An 18,333-nucleotide genomic window follows, 5' to 3' on the forward strand; every position below is an offset into this window, starting at 1 on the left:
CTGTCACCATATTGCTTTGCAAAGTCCTTTTTTTTTCATGACATGCATTCAGACCTTCTCTGCTAACTATGTGTTGAATGCAAATTTAATCTTTCATCCTTAAAACTTGTAAATAGATATAATTTCTGCTATGCCTTTTTTGTAAAGCTAAAAATGCTAGTAAGAAATATATTTTGCATACACTTGATTTAATTGATTGATATATAAATTACTCCCAATTTGTATTTGATTTTCACTGTTTAAAACAGTGAAAATCTTGTTGTTGTTTTTTTATCCTTTCTTCAAATACTCAAACCACAATAACAGGACAGCTTTGTAAATGCGGAGGTGCAGACACACCTCATTCAATTACAAAATAAATCATTGCATAATTAGTTACATTTGTTATTATTTACGTAGGGAGAAATTCACAGCTCAGAGGTGAGACTCTGTGTTGGATGACTAGAAAAGTAAAGTTTGACCTTTACAAAGAGTGGCAAGATGCAAGTTGTTAAAAGAAAGCCCTAAAATGTAATTCAGGAAATATAGAAAACATATTGTCACCCTAATAGGACAATTGTCTGAGTCCCATTTTCAGAAATGGGACTTAGGAAATTATACTAGTGGAAGAAGGTATCAAACTTCTTGCTCAACAAGTGTGGTGGCAAACTAACCTCACATTATCATGCACACACACACCAAGATGAAACCTGGAGATGGCAGCATTATGCTGTGGGGATAGTTTTCTTCAGCAAGGAAAAGTTTAAGGAAGGATGGGTGGAGCTAAACACAGGGGAGGACTGAGACGGTGGTCCACTACACCCAGAACTATAATAATGTTAGTTTACATTGAACAAAATCCATGTTTTAGGATGGTCCAGTCAAAGTCCAGAACTATCTCAACAGAGAATATGCAGCACGGCTTGAAAACTGATGTACATATAGTACCTGTGAAAAAAAATTCACCTGACTGGAGCGGTGAATACTTTACCCTTTTATTACATTTACAAATCAATTAAGATTAACAAAACTTGTTAAAGTTTTTCTTTCTACCAAGAAGCCCTTTTATGTCAAAATAAAAACTCTGCTGACATCTTTTGCTTGGGTTCTTCACCAGGCAAAGCTTTATGGGGGAGTTATAAAGTGAAAGCTGCTGTTGAAGAAAACTCATATCAACGTTCAACTGGAGTTTATCAAAAGGCAAGTTGGAGAATAAATGGTCAAATGGAAGAAAGTTGATTGGAGCTTTTTGACCGTTAAATAGGTGTCGTGTTTGGCAGACATCAAACACTGCACATGGTGGTATGGTGGTAGCATCATGCTGTGGGATTCCTTCTCAGCACCTTGGAAAGCTTGTAAGGGTAGAAAGAAATGTAAAGAAAATGAGTGCACAACAGATAGGGAAACCCTGGAGGACAATTTGTTTTTATGTATAGGAGGACTACGGCTTCAGAGAACATTTATTTTCCAGCAAGACGACTCAAAGCATCCAGCTAAAGCTACACAGAAATAGCTTAAGCAACAAGGTGCAGTGGCCCAGTCAAAGTCCAGACTCAATCTGATGTGCAGCTGGTCTTGTAAAGGATTGTTCACAGCCAATCTCCATGCAACCTGACAAAGCTTGAACAGCAAGGAAGAATAGAGTAAAATCGCACTGTTCTAATGTACCTTGATTTGAGGCACATTAGCACGTGCTTCAACGTGCCTCAACTAAATACTGACTTAAAGGGATGAATATGCTCATGCAATCCCTTATTATGTGCAACATATTTTTAATTGAATTATTATTTTGTAGAAACCAGTCTTCAGTGTGATATTAAAATGTATTTTTTGTTGTTAAAGAAGGCCAGTTTTGTTTATCTTGATTGATTTGTAAAAGCAATAAAAAGAATAAAACATCCCGGGGTGAATACTTTTTCACTGACTGTCCTTACTCATCCATTTAATGTGAATTAGGTTTAGCTACTTTGGAAGGATAAATGTCTGAAATCCTCAAACTGTAGTGATTGAAATGCACACTACTCAGATTTTTATTTGCACTTTAAAGATGACAGTTTCAGTCTAATTTGTGTTGCTTCATCATGTGAATCTCCCCCACTGCCTCCTCGCCCAAAATGCCCTTTAAGTCTGTAGTTTGTAATGCTTAGGACAATAAATGCAAGGTTTACATGGCAGTGAAGTGCACAGAGAAAGCTTTTACTCAACCATCTATGATAATTAATGTTATTGTTACATTTAATTACACTAATTGCCCAATGCGGGGACTCGCAGTTAGTCAAAGGGTGACAAATGCATGTGAAAGTGGTGCATATGACCAGGGGAGGCTTCAGGAAATTGGTGGTAAGTCATAATGTGATGTCCTCTGAAGTGATGCAAATGCATGCGTGGGTGCAGGAGGGGGCGTGGGGTGGAGGGGAAGGAGGTCTGGTTGGCAATGCGAGGAGGCTCACGTGATTATCTTTTAAAATTCCTGTTTCCCTGCAGCGCAGTTTGTCAGCCTCATCTGAGTGTGTGTGTGTGTGGGTGTGTGTGTGTGTGTTGTCTCGCTGCTCGTACGCATGTCTGATGGTTCGTGCCACAGAAGGACCTGCCTGACTGCCTGAGACCTTCTAGCTCTGCTCATCCTCCTCATCATGTTCTTGTTGTAGTCCGAAGCTCTTTTTTTTTGTTTTTCCCGCTGAAAGCCTTTAAGTAGACTCGAAGAAGAAGGAGAAAGCAGGAAAAAACAAAATTAACAACAACAAAAAAAAAACCCAAACAAACAAAAAAAAGAAAAAAGCATGCAGTATTGACTGGACCGATGATGTGTACACTGAATTCAGGACTGCAGGACTACAATAGCGAAAAGCCCTCCTTGCCTTTTTAGAGGCCACAAGAAGGGGGGGAAAAGGAAAAGAGAAAAACGGAGGAAAGGCGCCGCAGTCCTGCAAGTCGGAGGGGGAGATCGACACCGAAGAGAGTCCTCGATCATCGGGGGTCTCACCCTGAAGCCTGAGGAGCCATGTCATCCACGAAAATCAAGAAGGATAAGGAGATCATAGCGGAGTACGAGACCCAAGTGAAAGGTGCGTGAGGAATCCGGTGTTATTGAGTCCTTGGTGCTTACTTATTACGGGCTGAAGTGGCACCACCTTCGTACTGTAAAGCGCTGACAGACCGCTCCAGTCAGGTGACAGGTAATCCGCGACAGCCACCGAATGCACTCTTAAGGCTGACATGCCTTAAGAGTGCAGAAAAACCGTAGCTATATTTCCGTGTCTCCTTCTCTTTTCACTGATTCACCAGCAGCCGGTGGGGTGGATGTGTGGATGTGGGTTGAAGGTGGCTTTGTTGCTGGGTGAAATGATCCCTGTGTGGAAATGACTGCAGGATGGTGGTCCGGTTTGCGATCTTTTCTTCTGTCAGTCTGAATTTGGCTTGTTGTTCTGGTTGCATATGGTTGGTGAAAAAATTGTGTTAAACAGATTAAATGCACACAGTGACATAAAACCCTAATTATTGCAATTATAATGGTTCCTTCCCATGAATCCCATTTGCTAGGGTTACCTCTACCCTCAGCCTTTGACACATGTATGCTCCCACAATAAGCTGATACATCATTAGTTCTCATGGGTATCAAAGCATACCAAGGTTTAACACAGTGACTGTTTCAAAATCACCAACATTTTCCACCATACTCTTTAAATGATCCCTGGAGTGACTGATGTTTTCTCTGGCTGCATGGATTATTGCCCCTACCCTGTTTGTTACTGCACATTGCCAGCCAGATGGCTGAAATAAGCCAACTACACATTATCTTCAGTTACAAGAAGACATTATATTACCCTATGTCACATAATGTAATTTTACTACCTTGTTCATGTTATATGATGGAACAATTTGACTTTCCTGCTTGGTTTTTACTTGTTCCGCTCGATTATAATATCATTTTGTTGCTCCATCTGGGATTTCTGCCATTGAAATGCATTGTGAAATGTTATAATATTATTTGCCCTTAGCACTTGAAAACTTTTACTTTGTGTAAATTTATTGTTTTTTTTTAATTCTTTGTATAAATGTTTACTGTATTATTGTAACTCAGATAACCATATATTATATTTTTAAAATTTAGCTTTTTGAATCCTGCGCAACAGCATCAAGTCAAGTCAATGCATCTTTATTTGTAAAGCACATTTCAGCAGCGGGGAAGTTCAAGGTGCTTTGGAAGTTTTATTTATTTTTACTCATGTTTAGTAAGAATCTCTACCAGCCCATGCCTTTACTGGAACACCAAATTGGACGTTATGGTGGTTATTGTGGCATTAAACGTATGCTAACTGAGAAAACGTTTGCATCTTTGAGTGGATTTGCAAGAACAACTTCGATCTCCTCACTTGTAAGTGTTCCTCTTAAAAAATATTAAAATTTTAACGGTTAAGAGCTCGGCCCATTCACTCTCCACTGAGGCTATAATTGAGCCACCTTTCTTTGTGTTTAAAAAATAGGCCCCTGTAAAAGATTTGTGTAAACATGTCACTGCTCATCTATCCCGTCTCGCTTGGTGCCTTTCTGCAGGTCATTTCTGGTGACTCAGGCATCATTTATTCAGCTCGGATCCAACGGTATTGTGGCTGAACTGCTCCCGTGTCGCATATCCGGGCCCCGCTTGCAGCCTCTTTCTCGTTAGGCAGCACCCCTTCAAACTGTGGATGTTAATTCACGCAGACTGCTGCTTGTTTCTCATTCACAGCTGGTGTGTTGTATACGGCCTGCGGGCACATACAGCGCCCTTGCTCTCCACAGCCACCACCTCGCAAACACAAAGGCGACGTTACGAGCCGGAGCAGGCAGTGAGTGAGTCATAATGACATTCAGATTGGAAATTGCACCTGTCTCATTGTGAGTTATTACTTTATGGTTAATGTGCAGTCAGCATGGCAGATGGGGCCATATCATCCGAGTGTCACTGATTAGGTCATAACAAGGTGGCGGGGGTGCTTTATTATGTATGAGCTTTAATAGACAAGTGACAGAAAAATAGCTGGTTTCAGCGATACAACAAAGGATAAAAAACTGTTAGTGCATTTGTCAGGGATAAATAATAGACTTGCTTGAATCCACAAGCTGCAGATGACCTGAAATGTAGCCCCTTCCCCTTATAGAGCTGCAAACCGCTGTGCTAAAATTTTAACCCCCTGCCACTGATGAATTCCTGACGAGCCCCGAGACCGGCTGCCTAAGCAGAGACTCTTAAAGACCCTGTGTGAGGGTGTTCACTTTGTTCAAGCTGTTCAGCTGGCTGATCTTTCATTTGCATGTCAATAGAGGAGGGCTCCAGGCCTGAAAAGGGAGGGAGAGACAGAGTGGCTGAGGAGCTTGGACTCTGTTTTTTAGCTCACCACCATGTGGTTGCTGGACTGCTGCACTGCCTCCTCCTTTTTGCCAAGTTTTACAGGAAGCTTGTGAAGTGGGCTCAACTAACAGCAGCTGCTTGACATTTACGATAAAATCTGTGTCCGTAAAGCTATGCTCCCTCATTATTATATACACATATGTCCTTTAAATGTTTAAAAAAACCGGATAAGGAGTAGAAGCTTTAAGCCTTATTAGTCAAACACCTGAACGTTTGTTTCAGCAGGACTCGTTTTTATTTAACTGGTATGGCATTTGGGTTTTTGTTTTTTCCTTTTACTGCACTTTAAATTGACTTAATTAACTGCAGGATCAGTTGGCTGCGTTTCCTGAATCCCACACAGTAATTAATCACTGATTCCATCCACTGGAAGGAGTTCAGTAAAACTTCACCCCTACTGTGTTCATCTGGTGTTTTCACATAATAGTGTTTTTCTTATGATGTTTTACATGCAAACGTTGGAGTGATCAGTTTTTTTTTTGTTTCAGGTTATTGCATTCATAAGTGCACAGCAATGATCACGTTTACGTTCAATTAAATAATTTACAATGTCTTGCAAAAGTATCTATATCTGCGTTTTGATATTTTGCCATGTTACAGACACACACTTCAATGTATTTTTTCAGAATTTATTTTGAATTACACCAAGAACAAACAGAGCTTTGTCTTAAAAGAGAAGAAAATGTGTTTAAAATGATGCTTAAATAAAACTGTAAGTTCATTGACAGTTTTACATTGGTACCTTTTTTTATTCACCAAATAACTCAAGCTCAGTCATATTTAATTCAGCGTTTTTGATTCGACTTAGATTCAAACACATGAATGGGCTTTGATCTAAAACATTCCTTGAAGTCGGGTTGTATGTTTGGACTTGTTATCCTGCTGGAAGGTGAACGTCGGCTCTCAGGTTTCCAACCAGGACTGCACTGTTTTTACCCGTTAGCTCTGAGCAGCTTCCCTGTCACCACAGCTTGAAGCTGCTGCCATCATTTTTTATGAAGACGATGTGAAAACGATGGTGTGATCAGAGTGATATCCTGTGTCAGTTCTGCACCACACATAGAATAGCATAAGCTGACGTCTGAAGGTGTTTGGTTGCATGGTATCCTATTTAGTAGTATAAAAGTAAAGGGGGTATACCATACTTTTTAAAAACCAAATACCGTTTTCCTTTAACTTCACAATTATTCGATACTTTCTGTTCATCCGTGACATAAAATCCCAATTGAATATGTTGTTTGTGCTTATAATTTGACAAAATATGAGCTTACAGTTTTAAAATGATCTTATCTGGGCTACTTGTTCTTCCAAAGAACTGCCTTGAGTTGGTACATTATCAGTGTCCTCCAGCTGCACAAAGTTATGACACTTTAAGTCAAAAATAAACACTTCAAATGAACAGGAGGTAAAATTTTAACACCTGAGTTAAGGCTTCAGTTTGAACTTTTACTGCTTAAATTTACAGAGGTTAAAAGAGACAAAAAAAAAAGAAAAAACAGAAAAACAGTGTTTTCAAACTCATACTGTTGCCATCATCATGTTTTACTGTGATGGTGTTTTCAGAGGATGAGCATTTTGTCACAGAAAAAGTTTATCATGTATGTATCATGTAGCACTTCAGTGTAATCTGACCAGAGATGCCATGTTTTGAACTTCATCCCTGACCTTCTGCTGTTTCCGTTGGTCTTCACGATGCTATTTTATTAATTCAGTAATTGTCTCTGACAAACCTCTGATGCCTTTACAGAATAACTGGTTTCAAACTGAGATTAAGTGACATGGTGGATTCAATAGGCAACATCAGTAGACGTCTGGTTGCACAGGATTTTATTTAATTACTTACTTAGTGTCAAAGTAAAGGATCCTGTCAAAAAAATAAACACAGCTTGTGTGATTTCCAAATTTGTAGAAAAGTTTAAAGATTTAGTTTTCTTTCTACTTCAGCATTGAATGCTGCACTGTGTTGTTCTGTCATACAAAACCCTAGTAAAGTGTATTAATTTGAAAATATTCCAGGGATACTAATGCTTTTGGAAGTAAATTTGGTCCAGTGTTAGCTAAACTCTGGGTTTTTGGTTAGTTGCTTGTTGAGGTCTTGTCAGGTAGGAAGCTGCTATGCAGGAACAGACAGAGAGCAGAGGAGTTGGTCACGCTGAGTCATTTAATGTGGATCCTCCAGCTTCCTGCTTGTTGGGTAAACCTGCTGCAGACTAAGTGAATATTGGCAAAGGAAATTTAATTAATTTGCTGTTAGGGCATTAATCTTGAGTGGGACAGCTTGTTTATTGTACAGCCCAATAAATTCATCTTCTCTCTGGGCCGCTTTGGTTTGTGTGAAACTGCAGTGAGTTATTAAAACATGACAAAGCTGGAGATTGCTTCTGTTGGATTGTTGGATTTCCTATTGTTAATCACTAAGAAACATTTATTAAAGGCCCTGACTTACTCTGTTGTTGAAAATAAAATAAAAAGACTGATTATCTTGATTTGTTCATAATGAAGCCTTTTTAGGGTGCACTGGGAAATCTGTTTCCTAATATTTCCATCTAAGTTATATATTTTTTCTTCTTTTGCTTTTCTAAGCTTCATGTTTTTTATCTAAAAGTGTCTAATCAAGTGATAATCGACTGAATGATGGGTAAATCAATTTTCAACATACAAATAGGAACATGTTCTAGATGCAATGATTGGTCTGGGGTGCATTTCACCTCTCATTGCAGAGACAGAAGGCTGCAGCAGGCAAAACGTAAACTTCAACGAGTTAGACTAAATATGCAAATCTGGATTTTCCTAACCAGTCTGTTAGACCCCATCAACAACTTCCCTCTTGCATTTTATTTCATAAATGAATTGTTATAGTCAGTGGACGGTGGTGCAATGGCTCTATGTAGTTGGCTACCAAAGTTGATAGGAGTAGTTGGTTTTCTTTAAAATTGGTTTATAGAAGACTGTAGCACCTAAAAAGTAAAATAATAAATGGGTTTCTAAAGTTTCATTCATTATTCATTTTTGTAAAGCAAATCTATTAATATTTAATAAATTATTTAATATCTAAAAACTATCTAAGTTTTCAGCAGCACAGAAATTGGTATCGATCAGTGAAATACAATCATTTAATTGTATCTATTGGACTTTTAAAATAGGATTATATCAAGACGTCTTTACTCATAAGTGGAGCCTTGATAACCTTTAAACATTTTCCAGAGGAGATAAATATGTGAATTCAAATGTCAGCTTGCATAAATGTATTAATAATAACCAACAAATATGCATAGAAATTATGTTCACGTGCCGCTAATGTATTTTGCTTTTTTCTGTCATCTTGTCATTTTTATGTAGTTTATTTTTTAAACTTTAAACAGTGCAGACATAAAATCAAACATTACAATTACCAAAGAAGACCTAGATGTTTTCTTAGATTCATATAAAACTGTGCATCATGTCTTATCACTATAATATCCTTTTGTTACAGACTGTATGTCATCCTGCTGCTAATATAAATAATAATGACCATTTACCGCAGGAAGGCTTCAAAAAATGTATTCAATGTTCAGTTTCCCTCCCCCACAGTCCAAAACTATGACTCTTAAGTTAATTAGTGTCTCTAAATTGCTCTCTGTGTAAGTGTGGGTGTGTGTGCATGCTCATTGTTGTGCTGTGTGTCGCTCTGTTTCCCCACAAAGAGTGTACCCCACCTCTTACCCAATTAAAGCTGGAGATAGCACCAGTATCCCCACAACCCTGCAAGAAAAGCAGGTACAGACAATCAGAAAGCTGGTTGACGCTTTGGAAAACCTAAAAATTGGCGTTGGAAATTCTGAGCAGAGCACCTTTAAAATACACTTTTGAGTTGTCATGCTTGTGTACTGTATCATCCAACTCTGTCTGTTTTGCTTCAGAGCTCAGAATCAGCTTTTATTTGGTGTCTTAAAGCTCAGTATGATGAATGCAGCTGCGACTTGATTAACAGAGACGTTGTTCTGTCTGTTTCACAAGTTCTCTAGATACAATTAGCCTTTCAAGAAAATGCAGATCTGTCAAGTTATTTATCATTTAACAGTGTTTAAATAGTTCCTCAATTCATGTGTTGGCATTAATGAAGCTAACAAAGGCCCTTTGAAAGCAGACAAACAGCTTCGTTTTCATAGTTACTCAGTGCCAGTCAGTCCAAGTGTTCACTTCTCATTTGAGCCTTGGCCTGTCATGATAACAAATTTTGCTGAACGATTAATTGTCTCACAGATTTTTGCGATAACCAATAATATTGTTTGAAGACCTTTTTACACTGATTTAATGGAAATGACATAATAATGTATGCGACTTGCTGCCAAAGATAGAAACACTTTATTTTCAAAAGAAAATGAAACACTGAAACTGATAAAAAAAATAAACAAAAAAACCAAAAACAAAAATAAAATGGATTCTCAGTCTCCATTAACAAAAATGTATTTGAATAAAAACAAAATAACATAAAGCCAAAGTGTAAATAAATACTGCATTCAACCAAAAGAGTTCAGATTATAAAGTCTGTATACCATATTGCCCTTCAGTAATCCTTAGATTTAAATAGAGAAGATGGGTACATCACTACCTGATGCAATAGTTCACACTACATGTTAGTTCACACATACATTTTCCCCTTATGACAATCTTAGAACTTTGATCGTTCTAAGATTGTCTCTTGTGATTTTATAACCGATCATCCTGTACTGTGTGGTGTGTTATGCTAGATCGTTGTGGCCCCTCCGATCTAAATCAGGGGTTTTCCCCACTGGGATCGTTACCGCAGCCTGTTGAATGTGACAGGTAGCCAATCAGAAAGCGCAGATTCTCCTCCTACTTTCTGAGGGTAAATTACCGAGGGGAATCCCAAACAGCTGACACGGCGCAACCCGAAGTCCAGCGGAGATGATATGTGGAAACAACATTAATGGTTATCAAACATTTCGTGTAAAGAATATAGAAACAACGAGGGGAGGAGTTGGAGCAAAATCGCTACGTTGATGAACCCGGTAACTTTTCAGCTGTTCTTCGTTAACGTGACATAAATCGGTTCTAATGATTTTCATTCAGTCAGGACGTTACGCTGACACTAGAGCCACATGTGTTGCAGATAGATTGTAGTAAAGCATTGATTAATGCCTGGTTTTAAAATTAGTTAGCTGGACTTGTAACCATTATTTTGTGCCCATTGTTGGACATCACACGGCACATCAAACCCGATGGAACCGTTATATCTAGGATTTCTGTCGGCTAATGTGTGATCTCAGGTTTTGAAAATGGGCCGAGAATCGGCCGACAGCTCTAAGATGGTGTAGTGTGCGCTGGACATTACACTAAGGAAATGAGGAAGGGAGGGTCAGTGGAGAGCACCGGAGTTGAGCCTTTTTTCATTCGGTGTCATCAACAGAAAGAGAAAAAGGCTGGAAAAGACAATAATTAAAATGACGCCGATAGTTTTAATTTATTGTATGATTAATTGATTTATTGTTTGTCTCGACAGGCCTATTTGTGCCATTCAATTTGTTTTAAAAAAATAAAAGTATCAGGATTTCCTGTAAAAGTGACCCTTTTAGCCCCAGTCCAGTAAGAGACTGCTATGTACTGGGAAAAAATTAATCAGAGGCAGTTTTACATATTTTTCAGTTTAAACCTATAAAAGATTTGTAAAAACCAAAATTAGACTCTCTCTACTTCTCTTTTATTGCCACCACTGCACTTCTAAAGCGAGGAACCTAAATAGGTTTGACATTTGCACCATCAACACTGATGCTTGTCTGTCCTTATCTTTCTGTTTCATAACCAGAAACGCATAAAAAAAGCCAAAAAATAAAATTGTGAAAATGAGATTAATATGTCCACAACCCGAGTGACAAGAACGTTAGCGATACAAACAAAGCGTCATTTAGCGTGTATCTTAAAGGTGAACACTTTTTCTAGAGAAGTTGAAAGGTAATCTTTTAACCTTTTAAGTGGCCCTCAAAATGCTTACATGCAAGTCAATGAGGACATCAGTGTCATCGTGATAGTTAAACACAGACTTATGTCCTGTTAACACGTACTATATTTTTATCTTTGTGTCATACTTAAAAGGACAGCAACAGCTCCTTTACACCAACAGCAACCAAATGCGAACACATTTTTTTTTTATAAGCAATGGTGTTAACAAAAGATTCAGTTTGAAATGAATCGACACTTGTTCCTGTTTATAAGCACAAAGTAATGGTGTTTGTTGCAGGAAATAAGGAAAAGCAATAGTTTAAGTTTTGATTAGCCGTCTCTTCTGAAGTTGCTTGGTGATTAATAATCATCATAATAGAAGTTGCACTTTGACATTTGACATTGTAAAAAGCTAAAGCAATATATCTGTGCGTGAGACATCTGCAGTGGGACATTCTTGTTAAGGATGCTTGAAATTTGAAGTCAAAATAAGATAAAACTGAATATTAACTTCTTTTAATTGTTGAACATGATTTTTTTTTTATCAAGAATTAAGCAGTTAAGTTCAGATGAAACCATATTTCCCCCTACCGTGGCCGTTTATATGAAAACTGGCTTCAGCACAGCAAGCTCCTACACAAAGGTAGAAAAGTAATAGTTGAAAATTGATGGCCAATCAGGCAGAAATTTATTGTACTCACCGTGTTCAGTGTTTTGCAACAGAGATGTCGCTGAGTATGGCTCACATTCGTGCTGCCAGCATTCCAAGGTTAGAAAAAGATAAAGTAACAGACATTGCATCAGAAATGTGCAAAACAATGTTTCCAAATGTGTCCATATATGGACTATAGGGGAATTATTGCTCCCCCCTGCAAAGCGTGCTGCTCAGCAAGCCTGTTTTGAGACTAAAGGAGATTTTATTTCTCTCTCTGTTTTCAGAAAATAAAATAGTAGTGTTGCCTGTGACAACACTACTGACCTGTACAAATTCAAATCGTCTGAGAACATACAAGCACTGTAACCATAGCAACAGATGCAACAAGAATGCTCAGCAAAAAAGAAAATGCAGAAAGTCTCTCAAAGCTCACTATCTGATTAGTTAAGTGGTAATATTTTATGCTCCAGAACTGCTAGATTAACTTTATCTTAGCATGTCCCACAGAAGACTTTAGATAATTAAACAGTCCACCTATTTGCAGCTCACAAATCCCTCTTGTACACTAAGGAGTACAGAAATAGGATCAAAAATGGCACACTCTAAGAAGCTCAAAACTGTGACATTTCACTCTATAGCTTTTAAGAGGTTAATTCATATTTTATTTTAACTTTGAAAGCGATTGCATTTGTTTGGCTAACACATTTTAAATTTGCTGCAATAGCATCAATGTACAGCTTCGACAACAGTGGAATAAAGTTAGAAAGCTAAAATACTCAGAAAATGTCTAGTTTTCTGAGGTCAGAATATGATTCCCTGACTAAATTGAAACCAGAAAATAACTGGCATTACAGAGGCTTGACAACTGGCAACGGCAGTTCTGTCATCTTAGTCTTTTTCTTGTTTCAATTTTAGGCGAGGTGAAATCTTATCTACTTTTAGAACTTGTGCAAGTTGTTTCAAAGGCTCACACAAATAAACCACTTATTTGAACCCCTAATAGATGAGTTGTCTCTATTCTACTGCATGCAAATTTGTATTTTATTCTAATTTAGCTCAATCAATGCTGTTTAAGGGAAAAGACTGTTTTACTGCTGTAATCAGATGCTGCTGCATTCTGATAAACTTAAATTGTGTCCAGCTCACTCCACCTCACTCAGCGTGCCACCTCTCCTTGTCCACCGGATTTAACCCTTTCCTCCAATCGGCTTCTCCCCTGAGGCTGGTTTACGCCCATGTTGCCATGGAGACACTTTGCAGCCTGGTTCTGCGTAGCCGGATGCTGGATACAGCAAATGATTGAAAGCTGGGTAGGATTCTTCAGCTTATGCCTGGATTTAACCATATATGGTGATGAAATGGCCCTCTTCAATATGGCTTGACAGAGATAGACAAGCGTTCTGCCTTTTTATTACTATTGCAGTCAATACTATTTGTCTTGGTAGTATTCAGTTTCAATGCAAAGAGGATCTTTCAGGAGAGGAGAGCTTGGGGCAAATCAAAATGATGCACAAGTCAATCTGATCTGTTGGGGTTTTTTTCTTTCAGACTGGATTGATTTTTAGTTTAGTGGACAGAACATCCAGTGGAAAATCCAATAAACCAGCTGATAATTAGGAGGACCAACACAGAAACTGACAGCTGACATCTTGCTCTAGGACGCTCGACCGGTTCATCTCTACCCAGCTATTGATTGGACTCATCTAAAGTTCTCTTATCTTTGAGCCCACGTGCTGCAGCAGCCTGGGCTAAAGAGAGAGACCGGCTTTGATAGAGACAGGCAAAGAACTCACAGCGACATCAGCTGCACGGCCCCATGAATCCAAAATTGTGCTAATCATTAGAGGATTAAAGCTGAACAGAGAAGCAGGGGGATTTGTTCAGCGCTGGGACTTGTATTCTGAGACTTAGTATAAGGGGCAGACAGAGTGAATTGAGGTCTGGATAAGGACTGCTTTCTTCTTTGTGTCTTCTTTTCACACAAATTTGGCTCTGAAGTGTAGAACGAAGTGCTGCAGAGCTGGAGTTGGATTAGGTTGGAGAGATTTGGCTTGTAGTTGCTTTTGTCTATTTTTGTGTGCTCCTCTTGCTGCACGGTGACATTGTGACTCTTTAAATGTGGCCCCCATCTGCAGTTATCTCCAAGAAGAAGATACTCTCAAGATCAGGGTCACCCATTTTCAAAAATAATTGTGGTCTTCTTATTCAGTAATAAAATGCAAACATAATGCATGGTTGACTTAAAAGGCTAAACAAAAATTAAATGGCTAAACAAAAGATTTGAGACATGAACAGATGCTGACACATTGAGTATAAATGGATTTTAACATGGTAAATATAAAGCTTCCATTTAAAGCTCTTAGTCTGAATGTCTTAATAAAAAAGCAGCAGATAATAGTGAAGTGGAACAAAAAATTACTAATGTCTTTTATGAAAAAAAAATCAATATTGCGACATGGATTTGTGTTCTTTCCCTGTTAATTAACTTTCATTTAGATTAACGGCATTGAACCAGTTGTCTGGTTTATCACAGCTTGTTAGGAAGTCGAGGTCACTCAGAATGTCGTTCTCCTCCAGCGTCAGTGACCAACAATCACAGCTGAAAGCTGCTCGGCATTGAACCTCTGACCTTCAATAAGTCAGAGTGTTAAGTGTCCCGCCGACACCGCTCTCCAGGCAACACCAGTAAAAACTTGAAAATCACTGGAGCTCTGCATCTGGTAATAATTTTGGTGCCATTCTCTTGCTGGGGAGCCAACAGGAAGTCAGGCGGAGCAGCTAGAGGAAGTCTCGAATGCAGATGCTCTCAAACAGATGACTGTGCTACTCAGAGACTGCAAAAGAAAAAAAAAAAAAGATCTGATAGCACATTTGAAAGGCTAACAATCATGTAGAAATGTGTCAGGCATCAGTTTAAGATGTTGCAGTCACTCTCACTTAGATCTCAATACCTTTTCTTCAGACATTTAACAAAGCAGCTTTGTTAAATCTAAATCTTGTTTTATGAAATTTATTAAAAATTTCCCCAGAATGTGGTTCAGCGCTGTTGTCCCTGCAGGATTTTGTCTGGAAGGGTCAAAGTTTATGCACGTCTGACATCCTGTTATTGTTTTTAGAAGTTTTCATGTTACTGTCCTATGAGTATCCAAATGTTGATCGATGTACATAAAAAAATCTCTTTATGGCGTATGTGTAGATGAGGATGACGATGGTGATTAGGATTGTGATACTGTCACATATAAATGATACAAATGTTTTAAAGACCTGGAAATGTTATATTTGGTCATCCTGTCTAATCGTCCAGTGGACCCTGCATGCTCTCTTCTGCTACAATTTATGAAAAAGCTTGGATCTCAAGGGTTGACCACGGGATTATTGATTATTATTATTCACCCTCTCACCTCAGATTCCCATCGCTAATGATAATGAAGCAATGATAGTAGAGTAAATAAACTGAGTAGTATTAGATGTTGCTGGTGTGAGCAAAGTAGTGTTCATGCATTTCACACACAAAGACAAAATAAAATGTTGCTGGGTTTCATAAATGCTCAATATATTGATATATATGTACAGTATGGATTATGTTAAACATTAACAACATTTTAATTGCTGTTTCTTTTAAACCATTAGACTGCAGTTTATTTTAGATATAATTTTTGTGTTTGTGTAGAATATATCAAACTGTTCATAAGTTGCTATTTTGGAGCAAGGAACTGGATAAAAAAATAAAATAGTTCTGTCATAATACACAAAGGTGCTTTTCTCTCAGAAAAGATGCAAGTCATGCTCAGCTACACCAGCAAAAATTAATCATCAAAGTCTGTGTGGTGGCCTAATTCTAATTCGGTTGATTCAAAGGTTGTAATTTATCCAAACAGAAGTGCTTCCCTCATTTGTGTGAATCCACTAGACTGTTAATCATGTTTCAGATGCTCTTTTCCTCCCCAACCCTAGTCGGCCTCTTGTCAGATCCGTCCCTGTTTCTATTAAAGAAAAGATCCCACACACAAACAGAGCAGATGGCTGCATTGCTGCTTGAAGATGACAAGATCCAACAAAGCAGAAACATTAAAGGCTTAACTTTACTCAAGTCGAGTCATGTTGACGAGTCATGTTTTTGATTGATTGCTAATGCTAATCCTACATGAGCTGCTCCAAATGACCAGGTTATTTTAGGAAGAAATGCATGAATCAGAGATTTGTGGCAAATTTCCGATGGATTTTGGAAACGTTTGACCTGCTGATGTGAGATTTAGTCTTTTTCATCTTACTAATTTCAATTAAAATTTAAGAATATTTTATTTATCCCAAAAAAAAAAAAAAAATGTTGGTGCACCTCTCATTGTCTAAGTTTCCAGCTGCTAGGAACTATGAATAGTAAACTAGTTTTTGTAAATTATTTTAAAACTAAAAATACTTTATATTAATTATAAAATAAAAACAGTTATTTAAAAAAAACACCTGTCTCTCTGAAAAACTGAAAATGTATAAAATAGCTACAGCTTCAAGTATTTACACAGATTAAAAATAAAACCATGTCAAAACAAAGAAAGTTTCTAATCCAGATCATTTTGATTTAAAAAAATAACTGTGATGCCACACTCCTTTATTAATTTGGTTTAACTACACAGAAAAATTTACAATTTCTCTCAATTGGGATTGTTAACAGTTTATCTTTATTAGGATGAATAACTTTCTCTGTGTGTATTCCCCATAGAGCAAGTGTAATATTTCAAAAAGACTACCAACTCATTCTGATCCAACACTAATTAATTACAGAAGATTAACCCGGCAACCAATACAGGAAGTTTCTAATATCTGCTGATGTCTTAGAGGTTTTCATGGTTGAACTGAAGTCTAACAATCAACCCTTGGTCACATGGCTGCAAGATGTTCATTTCTGCACACACTAGTCCAGGTCCACAAGACACACTGAGCCAAACTCCTGAAATTCCTCTGCAAGTCAAGTAGTAGGAGCTGTTTTCCACATAAACAAATGTGCAACTGCTGTTGAGTTAACAGTGAAAACTGGTTTGGCCACGTCGGCCGTATGCGTAGCCATTAACTCCCTCAGTGACGCAGTGTGAAAGACCAGCTTGGATGCCACTGCTTCCTCTGGCTTCGTTCTACAAGCCTCACTACTGCTGAAGGCAGCGGAGTGTTTATTCCCGCAGCAACAACTTGTTGTCAACCAGCCGCTTTTTGGTATGATGAGGTCACTGATCTGAAGAAATGGTGCGATTTTTAGATTTTGATTGGTTGACTTCTGTCAAAATGAATACTTACATGCTTACATCTGCCTTTATCTATAATTGACTTTGATTTGGATCAGCTGTATTGAATCCACATGATTGATCTGTTCTTTAATTCTTTGATTATTTTTAATTTTTTATAGAAGTCCAATCTAATTTTACACTTCATTAAGGTAATTCTTGTTGAAAATTGAAGAAGACAGCTTACGGCAGATTTACGAATTATCTTGTAGATGCAATAATGTAACACGTCACTTACATTGAATCTGAATTATTCTGACAGCTGCATTTACATTAGCCTTGTTGAATCTCCCCTACTCGTTCATTTTCTTTGCAGAGACCATTAAGTAAAGCAGTAAATCTTCCTCCCGTGAATGGACAAAAAGAATGACAGAACCTGCTTTGATGGTGTTCCACAAGATAAACATGCATAATCAATTTAACCACAGACATACTTCCACAACATTTCTTCTCTTCAAAGACCGAACAGAAGCACAGAGGGGTCGCTCACTTTGAATAAGCCGCAGCGAATGAAGCTTCTCGAAGGGCTGGGAGTAGCTGGGGAATAATTCTCCAATTGCTCATGGTCTCTGAGAGGAATGGGCACACTTCTGGTGAGTGTGTGTGTGTGTGTGGATGACCTATTTCTTTCTTCAATTGTGTCTTTTAAAAGTGAGAATGCAGCTTGTGGTTCAGACTTGCCTTTTTAGAAAGAATGTTTTCAGAACTAAATCCTGTCACTCAGCCACATCGGTGTCACATTTTCCTCGCTTGCTTCGTCTTTCTCCTGGAAGAAAGAACACAAAACGGGGAACACAACGGCACGTCTGGCACCACACGTCCTGAAAGTACCGGAGTAGTAAAGTGGTGTCTGGTTCCGAGGTTCCACTTTAAACCGAGCTTTCAGCTCTTTGAGATGGCGGGAGAAAAGGAGGCCCCTGGATAAAGTGGAAGGCAGGGACAATGGTTAACCGCAGAGCGGGGTTCAGCGTTTAGGGCTGAAGCCAGGCGGCACGACATCATAGAGGCTGCTGCTGCACAACAGCACTGTTTCCTCGTCACGTATCCATGATGAGGGCTTGGCTCTGACCAAATTGCACCATCAACAGCACAAA

The 18,333-nt window shown here is 38.4% G+C and overlaps 1 protein-coding gene across 5 annotated transcripts in view; it reads left to right on the forward strand.

Annotated features, from left to right (window-relative positions):
* Positions 1 to 2,458: 2,458 nt before the first annotated feature.
* srgap3 (SLIT-ROBO Rho GTPase activating protein 3) overlaps positions 2,459 to 18,333 on the forward strand; it is a 61,595-nt gene continuing 45,720 nt past the window's right edge. For 3 of the 5 annotated variants that reach the window (XR_006371228.1, XM_044123238.1, XM_044123239.1), the window contains exon 1: positions 2,460 to 3,044. Coding sequence is in view for 4 of the 5 variants with exons in the window: in XM_044123238.1 (XP_043979173.1) it covers positions 2,981 to 3,044 (64 nt within the window). In the remaining variant the exon portion in view is untranslated. Of the gene's footprint in view, positions 3,045 to 18,333 lie in introns of all 5 variants that reach the window. The other 2 variants (XM_044123243.1, XM_044123244.1) reach the window with 2 other exon arrangements.

This window comes from Gambusia affinis, linkage group LG07 (genome assembly GCF_019740435.1).
Source record: "Gambusia affinis linkage group LG07, SWU_Gaff_1.0, whole genome shotgun sequence".
Taxonomy (NCBI): Eukaryota; Metazoa; Chordata; class Actinopteri; order Cyprinodontiformes; family Poeciliidae; genus Gambusia; species Gambusia affinis.